Source organism: Melopsittacus undulatus, chromosome 11 (assembly GCF_012275295.1).
Source record: "Melopsittacus undulatus isolate bMelUnd1 chromosome 11, bMelUnd1.mat.Z, whole genome shotgun sequence".
Classification (NCBI taxonomy): Eukaryota; Metazoa; Chordata; class Aves; order Psittaciformes; family Psittaculidae; genus Melopsittacus; species Melopsittacus undulatus.
Window position 1 is genome coordinate 418,183 of NC_047537.1, and position 13,602 is coordinate 431,784.

Below are 13,602 nucleotides of genomic sequence, written 5' to 3' on the forward strand. Positions count from 1 at the left end.
GGCTGTTAAATAAAGGCTCTCATTCAGCGGCAGCCACGATGGGCAAGGAACACGGTGGTAACTCCTCCCTTAAACACTGATGGTCCTCCAGACAGAGCAGCAAAGGATGAGAAACAGCAGCAAACATCTTCCCCTCTCCTGAAGCAACAGGCAATGCTACACAATGAGGATCTTTTCTGTGCCCCCACATACAACAGCCCTGTGAGACAACAATGAAAACTCCAGGAAAAGAGAGTTAGTGCATTCCTGCAGGATCCATGCTCCCAGACCAGATCAAGGGCAGTGCTGCCAAGGCTGCCTGTGCTCACGGAGCATCAGCTCTCCAGGCCCACAAGCCAGGTGAACAAAAGCTTTTCTCCCCTCCCCATTTCTGAGACACGTGCACAAATCTAAGGGATTTGCCCAGGGCTGTGCACGGCACCTGAGGCAGAACAAAGATCCTGCTCTCCCTTCCACACATCTTCCCTTTCATGCATCTCCTTCCCTTCTGCGCCTCTGTATGCACAGAACCATCTTTCTTCCAAATGCCTTGAAGAGACAAAAATGTGTCTTTTTCTAGGAGGCATCAATCAGCCCCATAACATCAAGGGGTTTGTTGCATGGGGCACTACCCAAAAATAACCCACTGTGGTCCTGGCAACTACACACTGCTTCAGTTAGCAGGAAACACTGACTGTGCTCTTCACACAGCCTTGTGCAAGAGAGAAACGTGTTTTGCTACCATAAGGGACCATCCCCTGCTCGAAGGACGCCAGCGATGAGCTGTGCTGCAGCAGGACACTGATGCCTGCAACTGCTGAAACCTGCATCGTGGCTAGAACAGAGCAGGGGAGGACGGACACAGGGGCTGCAACAGCTGCACTGGATCAAGCACAGCCTCAGCCACGTGCTGTGAACACAGCATCACATCAGAGATCGTTTTCTGCCATGTTTTGCTGCTTGTACCTTGTTTCTTGGAAGAACACTCCGTCATCTCAACACACTATCCCGATAGCTATCTGATCTGCTCTGTGAAACGGCTTCTCTGACAAGGTTCATGTATCCAGAACCATTAAGACAGCAGGGATATTTTTTCTGTCACTGAATACCATACAAGATTGATTCCTGGTTTTCCACCCTACCTGCCATGAAATTTATTTAAGGGCAAGTAATAGGCTCAGGGATTTATTTCGTTCTCAATTTGTGTGATCCTGATTCTTAGATCTCAAAATAGAGGATGGAGCAGAGCCATGTTCATGCACCATCCTCACTGTACTCTATTTGCCACTGTCCTGAGCACCATGCCTAAGCTAATGAGACATTTCCATTTATTTCAATGGCAGCATCCTCATAGTGGGAGGGAAGGTCAGGGACCCCCAGCATCAGTGGGGACCTCAGTGAGCTGGTGGCCAGTGTGAGCAGCCCCTTTGGGAAGCCAGAGCTGCTGCTGGTTCCCACTGATTAAATTAACTCCTCTGACATCAGTTTCTGTCATTGAGGCTTTTCTGGCGGTGTGGCAAGAAATCACCTAATCAGAAGGGAAGAACAGGCAGGGATGGACAAGGGGAGGGCTCTGTGTGCTCAGGGGCAGCAGTGATGGGAGCAGGCATCCTGGGAGGGGATTTTCCAGCTAAAGGAGCAACAGCATTTCCTGTTCTTGCAGTGCTGGCAGTGGGGAGGAGCTGGCTTAATGAGCAGGAAAACAGGGTTAGAAGAAAAGACCCACTAAGCTCTGTGCTATTCTTGTGTAATTATGGTGCCAAAGGCTTCCAAGATAAGGGATTTTAGTGGGAACTGTAAATGCTGATTGTAAAATGCAGAACCAAAAGCCACATAACCACAGGAACAGCAAAGCCTCCCTGCCCTGCATCCCAGCTATTGCCAGCAGGAGACCTCAGCAGAAGCAACAGGGATTCAGCCAGAGCCTTCCTAGGGCACAGCCTGCTCCTTCACCCTCTGCAGGACACCCCTGTCTGGAAGGGCTTTGCCAAGGCTGACACAGCAGAGCCTCTCCCAGTGATGCCCCAAGGCTTAAACCCAGCCCTGGCAAAGGCACTGCAGCCTGTGTGTGGGTTCCCCCTTGCCCCCCCCCCCGCCTCCCAGGGCCTTGGATGTTCCTTTCTCTTAAAATAACAATCACTGCATCGCTCAGGGCTACCCTTAATAATAAACAGTCCTTAACTTACAGCACATCTTTATTCCTCAAACCTTAACCCCCGGATCTCCCCCAGGTCCTGGTGGGATCTGTCAGGTTTGTGTTTAACAGATGGGAAGGCTCCGAGTTTGTTTTACACGCGAAAAGCTGTTTCCCTCTGGCAATATCAGTGCAGTTAAGGTAGTGAAAATAAGTTCAGACAGTGGAAATGGAGGCATGGGGCGGTGGGCATGGGCAGCAGGGTGAGATGTGAGGGGGCCCCATCCACAGCATCCCCACAGTGTGGCTGCGGCTGCGCTGACCCTGGGACACAGCCAGAGACCAGTGCCATGATACACCCTGCCACAAGAGCCAGACACATTCTGCAGGGCAAAGCAAATGTGTTCTACCGCTGAGGAAAAGAAACAACGGCCCCAGAAAAGGAGGAAAGGTACTCGAGGCTGAGAACTTGTCCCAGTTGTGTCTGTGGTCTTAATGAGATGGTGCCAGATTAACAGTGAAAACACACAGTAACAAGAAAGCCAATCACAAACCAATCTTGCAGGGAATTGAACAAAGACCACGATAACAGCTCTGCTTAACAGGGCTGTCTGCTGGTTTCAATTCCTTCCCCATTGCTCCTTCCACCACCAGAGCAGGAGCAGCCCCACAGCTGGGCACCGGGGCTGGGTCATTCCTTACCCCCCTCTGCCCCCATAGCACTGATGTGCCATTGTCAAGGCCAGGAAGACATTTCCCAGTGGCCAGTGACAAAAAGCCACCTGAATGAAGTGGGGACAGTGGGGTGACACCACAGCTCCATGGGCAGGGCAAAGAGTGATGCTGCCTTTCCTGGGATCCTACTAAACCCACCCGCTGCCCACCCAGCAGGCACATCACACACACAGGTCATGACACTTAACTTTCTTTGTAAGCTATTTCTGAGCAGCCTACAAGGTGCTTTTGAATGTACCCAGTTACACCTCAAAGGCATCCTTGGTATCTGTTTAACCCTAATACATGTAGCTTCTAAAGAGGCTGTTGAGATTAAATACTAGAAATATGGATAGGGAGAGATTAAAACATCATTTAAAGCATCAGGTTGAAAAGGATCTTACCTAATTCCTTTGGTTTGAGCAATACTGTGGAAGGAGAGTCTGGATACTGCAGAGATCACCTGGAGAGAAAAAGAGATGCTGATGTGCTTACTAATGACAGAGGAAGGTTTGCTGGGAACTCGAGGTACCACAGCCTGAACACCCACTGAAATGGGTGAGCTCCAGTGCCCCATCTGTGCCACAGGACAATGCCACCAGGGTTTGGGGGATACCAAGTGCAAACACTGCTTTTGGTTTTATTAATGAGCTTAAAAAACACTTTACCCTTGTTTTATAAAACTACCCATTTGACAGCATTACCCGAGGAAACTTCATCCCACCACTCACATAACACTTCCAGAGCTGCTCCAGCAGGTTTTGTGACACTGAGAACCACTGAAAACCCCTCTTATCTCCGTGTTCTATTACAAAAGGTTTATAGCTCTTTTCGTCTCTCCCACACAAAATGATCTTATTGAGGCCACATGCCAAGACTGAAGGGTTTTGACTTCTTGTGTTTCAGTACAGATACATCATCAGTTTGTCAGAGGTGAGCACGGACCGTCGCCCTTCCCTTGCACAGAGCAGCCAGAAGTGATTCAACAACCAAGTATTTCCATCAGCATCTCAAGCAGGAACAGCATTGACACCACCTATCCCTGAAAGCTCCAATCCCTGGTGGAAGCTTTAAGTGCTACACAGGATTTTCAATGATAACGTTTCGGTTCTGAGCCACAAGGAACGGGTTCAGTGCCTCACAAACCTGTTTTACTCTTGCCCAAGTTCATCATTGCAAAGCTACATTGAAAAAACAAACCTATGACTTTTGGACTGGCTTCCCACCCACTGGCACAGATAGAGATGTCTGGATCCAGGACATGGATAAAGGGCTTCCTGAGCCGTCCTCCAGGCACCTGAGCACCATGGGAGGTGCTGCTGCCTGGGGCTGCCCTGCACCCAGCCCAGAAGCACCCATCAGTGCTGCCTTCTTTAGGGACCTGTGCTGGGGGATGCTAAAGCACCTATGCATGCAGCACCCAGGGGAGCAGGAGCCCCCAGTGCCCAACTTCATCCCTGGAGCTGCCACTGGAACTTGAAGCTTTCCTCCATCCCACATTACTACCCCAGAGCATCAGAGCTGCACCGAGGATGCTCATGCAAATCCTTCCCACTGCCAGAGCCACACAAGCACAGGCTCGGTTGGGGGATGGACACACACAGCTCCTCGGGACTGAGCAGCTCCTCTGCAAACCTTGTTTTCTCCCCCTCTTGTGACTGTCCTCACTCTAATGTTCCTGCTCCTTTACCGTGAGCTTCAGCTGCTGCTGCCCCACGCGTGGTCCCAGAGCTGGGGCAGCAACAAAGGAACTGCCACAGTTTGGTATTTGGGGTTGACTTTCACACGGAGAACAGAGATGCTGAATTATTCAACAAGGCACACGAGACTGAATGCAAAACTTGGCCAAGTTTCCCCCTGGTATAAGATGTCACTATGGGGAGTTCAGCACACAAAGAGCTTCAGAGCATGAGGGAATTCTCCTTGCACCTGGGATGCTCTATTGCCCCTGTGCAATGCTTCTTGCAAGAGGGCTTCACAAGGCATTCTTCCCCATCTTTGAGATGTTGTCTCTGACACTTCCTGCTTAGCAGAGGATGGGGATGAAGGATTTCTGTAATTAGACAAAGCACTCCTTTTGCTACTGCTGTCATGAGCATATTTTGGCCAATTCCTCATTCTCAAGAGCCCATCTGGAGAGCTACCAGACCATCAGCTGGCACGCCTGGTCTGACAGGGATGCCCTGGAGCCGCTGATCACAGACCACAATTACTGTGCAGCTAGAGGAGGAACAGGAAACCTTCCCAAGCAGAAACTCAGCACCACGAATGTACATGCAGTGGAGTGCCTCATTCTACTGCAATCTAACAAAGTGCAGCTCTCCTGGCACAAAGCTCCCAGTGACATTGCCACCTCCAAGGGAGGTGTTAAGCAAACCTGGCTCTCTGAGTCCTTTTCACACCCCATCTCTTATGTGAGACTGTCTCTCGTGTGCCCTGGCTTTGAAGAGCATCAAGCAAAGATGTGGCTTCTGCTAATGTCATGTTCCAAAGAGCAAGACCCAAAGGGGCTGAGGAAGCCCTACCTGCAAACCACATCCCTCCCGGTGCTGAGGGGCACGCTGCTGTTTCAGTCTGCGTTTTTAAACAAGGCTGGCTTTGCCTTTGGAAATTACATGAACAGCAACAGGAAAAAGCAAGTTAAAACAGAGCCAGGAGGCAAAGAAATCAGGTCTCACTCCTCAGAGTGTCAGCAACTTTAAACACCGCTCCAGGCACGGTATTAAATCTGTGCTGCAGTCTCCCACCACTGAAATTCTCCCCAGTTAGGGAGAGGAGCTGGGACTCAGTTCATAAGCACCCAATAAAGGCTCCAGGGCTTGTCAGGGCAGAGCCATGGCACGGAGCACTGCTGCCCGCGAGCAGGACCTGCACAGGCTGAGCCCAAACAGGGCACAGAGGCTGGAGAGCTGCTGGCACCCCTGCTCCTGCTCCCACAGAGGGAAGTCCTGGGCTGACTGAATGAGGCTCTTCTGTGGTCTATTATTAGACCTCAGTTCATGAATCAGACGGTTATACCGCAGGTTCTGACTTCCAGGGAAAAGCACACTGCTCCCCATGCCAACTGCTGCCGCTTTGTTCTTGCGTGAGAAGCCCCAAGCACTGAACACCCCAGCACATCAAAGCCTGGGCCCTGGTCCCAGTGACGAGGCAGCGCACACCGATGAGCTTCCCTACGCTCCAGCTCCCAGAGCAGTGCTCAGGTACAAGAGCAAAGGGACCCATTTTGAGGCTCGGATACAAAGAGCCTCCCTGAGCTTGGCATCTCCGAAGGCATGGCTGGGCAGCAACTGTCCCGGCATCAGGGAGTGGTTTTCCAACAGCTTCTCCCACTAAGGCAGTAGCCAAGAGCAAGAAAAGCCAAGTGCAAGCCCAGCTCCTCTTACAGCTCCTGCGCTCGGGCCCCAGCCAGGGAAGTTCTTAAGCATGCATTCAAGGATAAGTAATCCTCTCAATTTCAACAGGATAAACCAACATTCTTGAAAGTAAGTCAATCCTTGTGTGTTTGCTAAACTGTGTCTCATTTTCCCTGCAAAGCAGCCTCTTATTTGCACAGAAACCCAATCACATTTCCTGCCCCTCCCGGCTCCCTGCATCCCTTCGCACCCGCCTGCGGCCGCTGGCACCCGGGGTCCCTGATCTCATCTGAGGCTCTTCGTTCCTGCTGCAGTACAAGGACACGTTCATACCATGAACACAGGCAGGACACTAAGTGGAGTTACAGCTCACCGGTTATTTACTCCTCTCCTTTCTCCTAGGGCTGCCTGGAAACACAGAGTCCTCGATTCCCAAGGCAGATGCTATGACTAAAGAAAAAGGATTTCTTGCTGTGGGGCATCAATTCTCTTCAGGTCTGTGCTTATTATTTCATCAGTTCAGGTCTTTGGGCTTCGCATCTCAAAGCTCCCTGGGAATCCAGCAGAACCGAGGCTGCTGCATCCTGGAAGTGCTCCTGGAGCACACCGGGAGTAAGAGCTTCCAGATACACCAGTCCCTTGAGCCAACACTCGTAAAGGCTTCAAGGACTGAAACACCTCATGGTTGAGCACCAGGTCAGTGAGTGGGGAGCACCTGCAGCTCTGCCGGCCCCATCCTGATGCAGCAATGTCCTGGGGGAGCACCTGCAGCTCTGCCGGCCCCATCCTGATGCAGCAATGTCCTGGGGAGCACCCACTCAGCACTGGCAGGCAAGAGGGTTGGCAAAGACACTGGAACGTGGTGCTTGGGAAAACTGCCTTTACCTGGGCATTTGTCTACTGAGAGGAGGGCTGTGGGCTTAAACACCAGGGGCTTAATGCAGATTATTGCAGTTATTACTTCTTCGCCCATTTCTCAATGCAATTTCCTCCAAGAAAACTGCATTCAGCTTGAAAACATTACCCTGAAAGCTATAAATAACATCCTGCTGACAGTAAGATGCCACAAACAGAGCTATAAAGGCAGCAGTGCAGACGATGCGCAGCCAGATTTGCTCTATAGCCGACCTGCAAGGGATTAGTGGGAAATTTGGAGTGGTTTCCCTGTGAAAGGTGAGGGATGCCCTTCGCATTCCCAGCCTTCCAGCTTGCCTTGTATGTTCAGACATGAGCTAACTCCAGGCATGAGCTGATCGCTGCCTGATCACCACAGGCATGAGACGTGATCCGTGCTGGGAACCAACAGCACTAGACATGGAGCACGAGGACCTTGCCTCTGATGTTAGGGGCTGAGCTGCAGAGGTCTCGTGGAGACCCCAATTTCAAAAGGCACCAAGTTCTGTTCCACATGGGAAAAAGAAAGAAAAGGGGAGAGAGTCACGTCTGGGCCTGGTTCTCCTCACGTTCCCGGTCCCTGCACGAATCCTGGCTGAGGGAAGAGATGGATAAACCAAACAACAATATCCCCCACACCAGCACCTCCAGAAATCCAACACTTTCCTTCCCCTTAGCAGGAACACTTTCCTTTGGGAATTACATGTTGGAAAATAAACTATGAAACAAAAAGCAAACGATGAAGGTTCCTGCTCTCCTATTTCCTCCAGCTCTGTTTATTGCTGATGGCATCTGCCTGCATCTGCAAAACTCTCAAACTCACTCCTTGCCTGAAGAAACAAGTGACCCAAACCCAAATACCTGCTTCTAATCAGGAGCTCTGCACAGCAGGAATAACACTGGGCAGAGGCCTCGAGCTGCCATCTCTGCACACACACTTCAGGGGGTGGAAGGCGAAGGTGGTTACAGAGCCTGAAACTACACGGAGCAATGTCCTGGTTTGCCCCTAAAGCCATGAAGAGCAAAAGGAACCCCCAGGCCTCCGGAAGGGGCAGCACATGGATTTGTGGCTGCAGATGGGGCAGGCAGGAGGCTCTGCCCTCAGCACACCAACAGCTCCTGGTGTCCCCATGAGGACTCCTCACACCTGAGCTGTTCTTTGGATCGGACTTGCAGTCCAAAGCTGCAAGCCAGGCAAGCCAGGCAACCTCTGCCTCCGGGAGCCATGGGGATTGCAGCCACGGGGATTGCACAAGTGCAGGATGCTGCAGGAGAGGATCCCCCTTCCCCTGGTATTGATTGGGTTTGTTGAACCAGATGGAACAAGCAGCTCGCCGGCTGCAAGCACGGCTCTCCAGACCTGCTTCCAGAAACTGGCTCAAGTCAGTATTAATTTAATCCTTTTTGATCAAGGCCTTGCATGTAAGCAAAAAATATTCCAGGTTTTGCCACACCTTTAAGTCCCCATTTCCACTCTCCCCTGGAACGGAGCTGGGCGGTCAGAGAAGAACATATGGAGACCACAAAGAGGCTTAGGGACATTTTGCAAGTGCAGGTTGCTCTTGTTGAAGCTTTAAATGCTCCACAGGCAGTGATAAGGAGAACCCCCTCACACACCCATGTGCCTGTTTCTGCCCTCGATCTCCCTGTCTCGCACACCTCAATGGGAGGGACGTGCCCAAGCCCTCTGCTGCCTGACCCTGTGATTGGCATGAGCCCCTCACGGGTCTCAGTCACCTCTGGGTCCCTCTGCAGACACAGAAAGCAGCTACGTTACCTTTCAGAGGCAAAAAAGGGTTTTCCACTAACGTTTTGACTGCAGGAACACCCTCAGTTCCTGACGCTTCCTTACTCAATGATGGCTCTCGAAATAGCAGGAACCGACTTCCCCACCCCGTGATTAACTTGAAGCCTCAGCAGAGACCTTCAAGCAAGACTTGGCATCCAGAGCCCTCTCCCCGACCGGTTCCTGTACTGCCAGGGGATGGTACCGGCTGTGCCATCGGATCACGATCTCTGACGCTCACAGCCACGTTTTTCCAAGGCTTAATTCCATTATGCCAATTAATCTATTTACACCTGCAGAAAGGAGCCTGGTGCTGATGGAGAAGCAATCCACAAAGCAGCTTCCAGAGACTCTGACAGCCAGAAACTACCTCCCCTCCTCACACACAGTAATGGTGGATAAACATACCCACAAAGTGCTTTGATTTGACTGTGTTAAATTTAGCCTCTGCAGACAGCACATTTACTGCTGTGTGGGTGACTGAAACACGCATCACTCACAGCACACTGCAACCCAGTGCATGAGGGAACTGCAGTGAAAGATACCCAAACACCGGCCCCCTTCGTGGGTGTGCAAGGTCACAGATTACAGGGCAGAAGGGAAACTGGATGGATTTCCAGGGTCATTGCTGTACGGAGGGTGAGAAAAGATGACCTAAGGGTCCCTCCAGGCCTAACAAGTCCATACAGCTGTAAAAAAATACACTACAAAACAATGTCATAGGCCAGGTCTTGGCTGCCAACAAGAAAAAAAGATAAGAGTCAGGCATGAGGTTTTCAGTCAATGATTTAAGGAACACAAATTGCTTTGTCAAAGGTGCTCAGGCAGATTAGATTTCCCAGCTGGATGCTCCACCATGAGCTCAGCTTCACTCCTAGGACCTGCAGCACATATCAGGATGGTTTAAAACAGCAGGAAAAGCAAAGGTGAGCCCTGGCTCCGCTGGAGCAGGTGGGAAGCACCGTGCAGAGCATTCACAACCCAGGGGAACACGGTCCTGATGCCCCAGCACAACTCCATTCAGTGTGCAGCGATGGGAGTTACATCAGCTCCTCAATGATACCGTGTGACACCGAAAGCGTCACCAGCTGTTTATGTGCTACTAAAATGTGTTTAAAAATTAATAGGAACAGATTGAGCAGGAGTGGAACACTCAGGAACCGGGAGCTTCGAGGAACTTCAACATGCAACACTAAAATCACGCTGGCTGGAAAGAGCAAGTGCCATCCCCAGCACAGGAAAGAGGTGCCAAAAACACACAGCCATGAGCACACATCCATCCACAGGAAGGGAGACGCAGCTCTGGCCACTCTGCACTCCAGCCCTTTAGTCAGACATCAGGGACAAGAGCAGCCAGGGGCACTGTGGTCACCGGGGGTAACACGGGGAGGGAAGAATAAAGGGCTCAATCTCTGCGTTCATAGAGGCTCCCTTCAGCACAGCCCATAGCCTGTGCTAAGGGCTCAGGTTATGAACGTGCTTCGCTGACCGAGGTCATCCATTCTGCGGCAAGATGGATGTGAGCCCTTGACAATGAGAGAATGGTGAGGCCCCAGCCCCACAGTGGGCTAAAATAGGGGGAAAACCAGCAGAAAAGGAACAGGAATGACTGCCCCTGAAAGGCAGGGCCACAGAGCTCTGGACAGCATCATAAATAAACACCTAGAACTGCATCCCAAAGGCCATTCATGCAAATCTGACAATGAGCTCAGAGCAACCATTACAGAAATAACTGCTCTTGTTCGGTGCAAGCAGGCAAGGAGCAGAGCTTCACAGGAAACTCCTCCCTGGAGCTGCTGTCCAGAACAGACAGACTGCAAGAAAATGGGCTGGTTTCTGCCCAGTGAAGCTCCTGGAAATGCCTGACAAGTATTTACTTGTAGTAAGGAATGGAACAGGAAACTAATACTTGTTCTTAGTCAGCCCTCTTGACATTTCCTTATGGCAGGAGGGGCACCCAGAGCACATTTAACCTGGAGGTTGAAGTCTCATTGACTTCACCACAGTTAACAAGCAAAGCAGCTGAGGTTGCACTGCACACGGCATCGTATACAGCACCCAGGTCAGAGTGAGACCCTGCTCGGGTACCTCATGCAGGGCTCAGTCATGGCCAGAAGCCCATCACCAGGAAAACCCAGGCTGCAGAAAACCTGGGAGTGGGACAGCGATAAGAGCCAGCTTTGTGCTGGGATGGATCCCAACAGGAATGCTGGGTTTATCCAATGAAAAAATTAAAAAGGCAGTTTTGCATTTGAATCCACAAACATTCAAACAAAACGTTTTCCATTTTTGGACAAAAACACCCCAAAATGCCCCTGAAAATTGAGTTTTAATGACTTTTCCCCATCTGCTTTAAAGGACGTTCTTTGTTCAATGCGTTTCTTTTCCGTGACATGTTTTGCCCAGATGTAGATGATGTGCCTGGACTGCAGAAAAGAGCATTTGATAGCACCAGCAAAAGACAACCGGCTCAGACTAACCCTTGCTAAAGAAAACCTTTCATTTCACATCAGGTCCTCTGCACTGAGCCGCACCAGTATCACTTCATCAGCCCGCAGAGCAAACTGGTCCACAGGGATGGAGCTGAAAGGTTTGAATAATTCCACATCAAAATGAACCGTACTTGGATGAGGCTTCCACTGAAGCATCAGACAGAACAAGACAGGCTGCAAGAGGAAAGAGGGAAAATATGTTCTTGTCAAAATGGCATTGCCCTTAGGAGTACAATCTCCACAAAAGCGCTTATCCACACACACTGTGTTGGATTCCACATCCCGCACTTCTAACACACATTGTGCCAGGTACCTGGATAATTGTGCTTGAGTTATCCAACAATCTAACATCCACACGTGTGGCTTCACAGGAGCAGACTCCCGTGTCTGAGGGAGTGAAGAGACCGTTAGACAATAGGTGTCTATTTATGCGTGTTCCCTGCTCTGAAGGTACGCAAAACAAATGCTGAAGTGAACTGTCCCTCGCTGGCTGTCAATGGGATTTCAGCAGCACGAGTGGTCAGCAGTGAGGAAAAGCAAGGGAAGTGTCAGTGAGTGCCAGGGGACTCACCTGTTCAAGAACCCCAGCGTGAGCTCCTCCCAGCAGTGCGGGTGGGCTGGGACAGACACCTCACCCCAGCACACGGTGGAATAAGCAACATCACAAATAAATCAATGAGAAGCACAAGCTGTGAGCAGCAGCTGCGGGGTTCTGCCTGCTCATCACCTGAACTTGCACTTGGGACATGAACACTGAGCTCTGCTGCTCCACATGCCATTCTCCTCAAACCCAACGTAAAGAAGCAGGATGGTAAGACATCAGAGTGGAAACGATACACCCTGATGGGGAAAACTATGCAGAAGAAGGGATCAGAGCTATATTAAACTGCACTAAAAAGCTGGCACAGAAACAAGTCCAAACATCTCCCTGTAAAGCAGCTCAGCTCTCTGGGGCTCAGTTTATCAGACATCCTTTCATTAGAGAGTCACTGAAGATGACTCTTTAGCAGTTCCAATAAGGAAGAGGTGGATAGAGAGGGAAGATTTTTTTCCCACTAAGATTACAGAAGGGCCTGAGACAGAAATGGAAGACAACCTGCCAGTCCAGGCCTTGGTCATTAACTCACATAGTGAGCACCAAGGTCTGACTGCTCACAGGCTGAGAGCTCTTTCACTTGGAGCATCACTGCACTCCAGGGTGGCTCATTCAGAGAGACAAGGGGTAGGCACATGGATGATGCAAATGAAAAAGCCTAAAGGGAAGGGGATGAAAAGTGGGACTCCACAGCCAGCACAGCAACACCTCTGCTCCATGTGCACCTCTAATGGGGCTGGCTGGCACATGGGGTAATGGGAAGATGCCTTTTATCACAGAAACCCCCAAACAGGAATGTGGCAGCTCAGAAGAAGCTTCCACCTGCACTGCCCTGCAGAAAGATTGTTCACATCTTCTGATCAGCTCCTGTCCCAGCTGAGGGCAGGAACTGCCCTGTCCCACCACACAGCAAGGCAGCAGCATCCTCCCTGTGAGCACCAGGGTGAGGCTCCCACGCCGTGGCTGATGCTCACCCTCAGGATCTTGGTGTGCAAGCACAGACCGAGGTGCTGTACATTGATCTGGTGTTTGTATATCCACCGAGCTCACTCTGCGCTACCACGTCCCCTTTCCACAACAGATAACTGATTTCTCAAACACGGCACAAGCAGAGGAGCTGCTCCAACCATCACAAATCCCCACACAGCAAAGAAGAGAGAGGACAAATGCCTGGAAAGCAGTGAGAATGAAATGGGAAGGATTATAGAAAGAACCTAATGGGCTTCAGAAGACCACAACCAGCACCAGCACCAGCACCACGGGCTGTCCACCTACCAAGTAAGACAACATCAACCCCCACCCTAAGTTTCAACTAAAACATTAAACAATGACGTGACATGGTCTTTGCTACAGCCAGAGACATTCTGGGCTTAAACAGCTGGTGGTTTCTACCCAAAGCCCTGTCCCCAGGGCAGACCCTTAGACATGTTGCATTATCTAATCCCAAAGTTGGCAGAAACAGGATGGAGGTTTTAATAGTGACAATCACATCACACTTCAGCTTTTTCCACATTGAATAGGAAGAGAACAGGAGTTGTGACATGTAAAAAACTGTACTGTTAATAATAACATTTACAATGCAGCTCTCCGGCCCTAAGGCCCACAGAGGAAGATGTTTCCTTATCCAAGTCTAAGAACATAATTATGCTTTA

At 50.6% G+C, this 13,602-nt stretch overlaps 1 protein-coding gene across 3 annotated transcripts in view; it reads right to left on the reverse strand.

Moving 5' to 3' along the window:
* Positions 1 to 13,602, reverse strand: part of VAV2 (vav guanine nucleotide exchange factor 2) — a 102,710-nt gene that overhangs the window by 38,936 nt on the left and 50,172 nt on the right. For all 3 annotated transcript variants that reach the window (XM_034067416.1, XM_031043187.2, XM_034067417.1), the window contains one exon: positions 3,232 to 3,290. In XM_034067416.1, the coding sequence (XP_033923307.1) occupies positions 3,232 to 3,290 (59 nt within the window). The remainder of the gene's footprint in view (positions 1 to 3,231; positions 3,291 to 13,602) is intronic.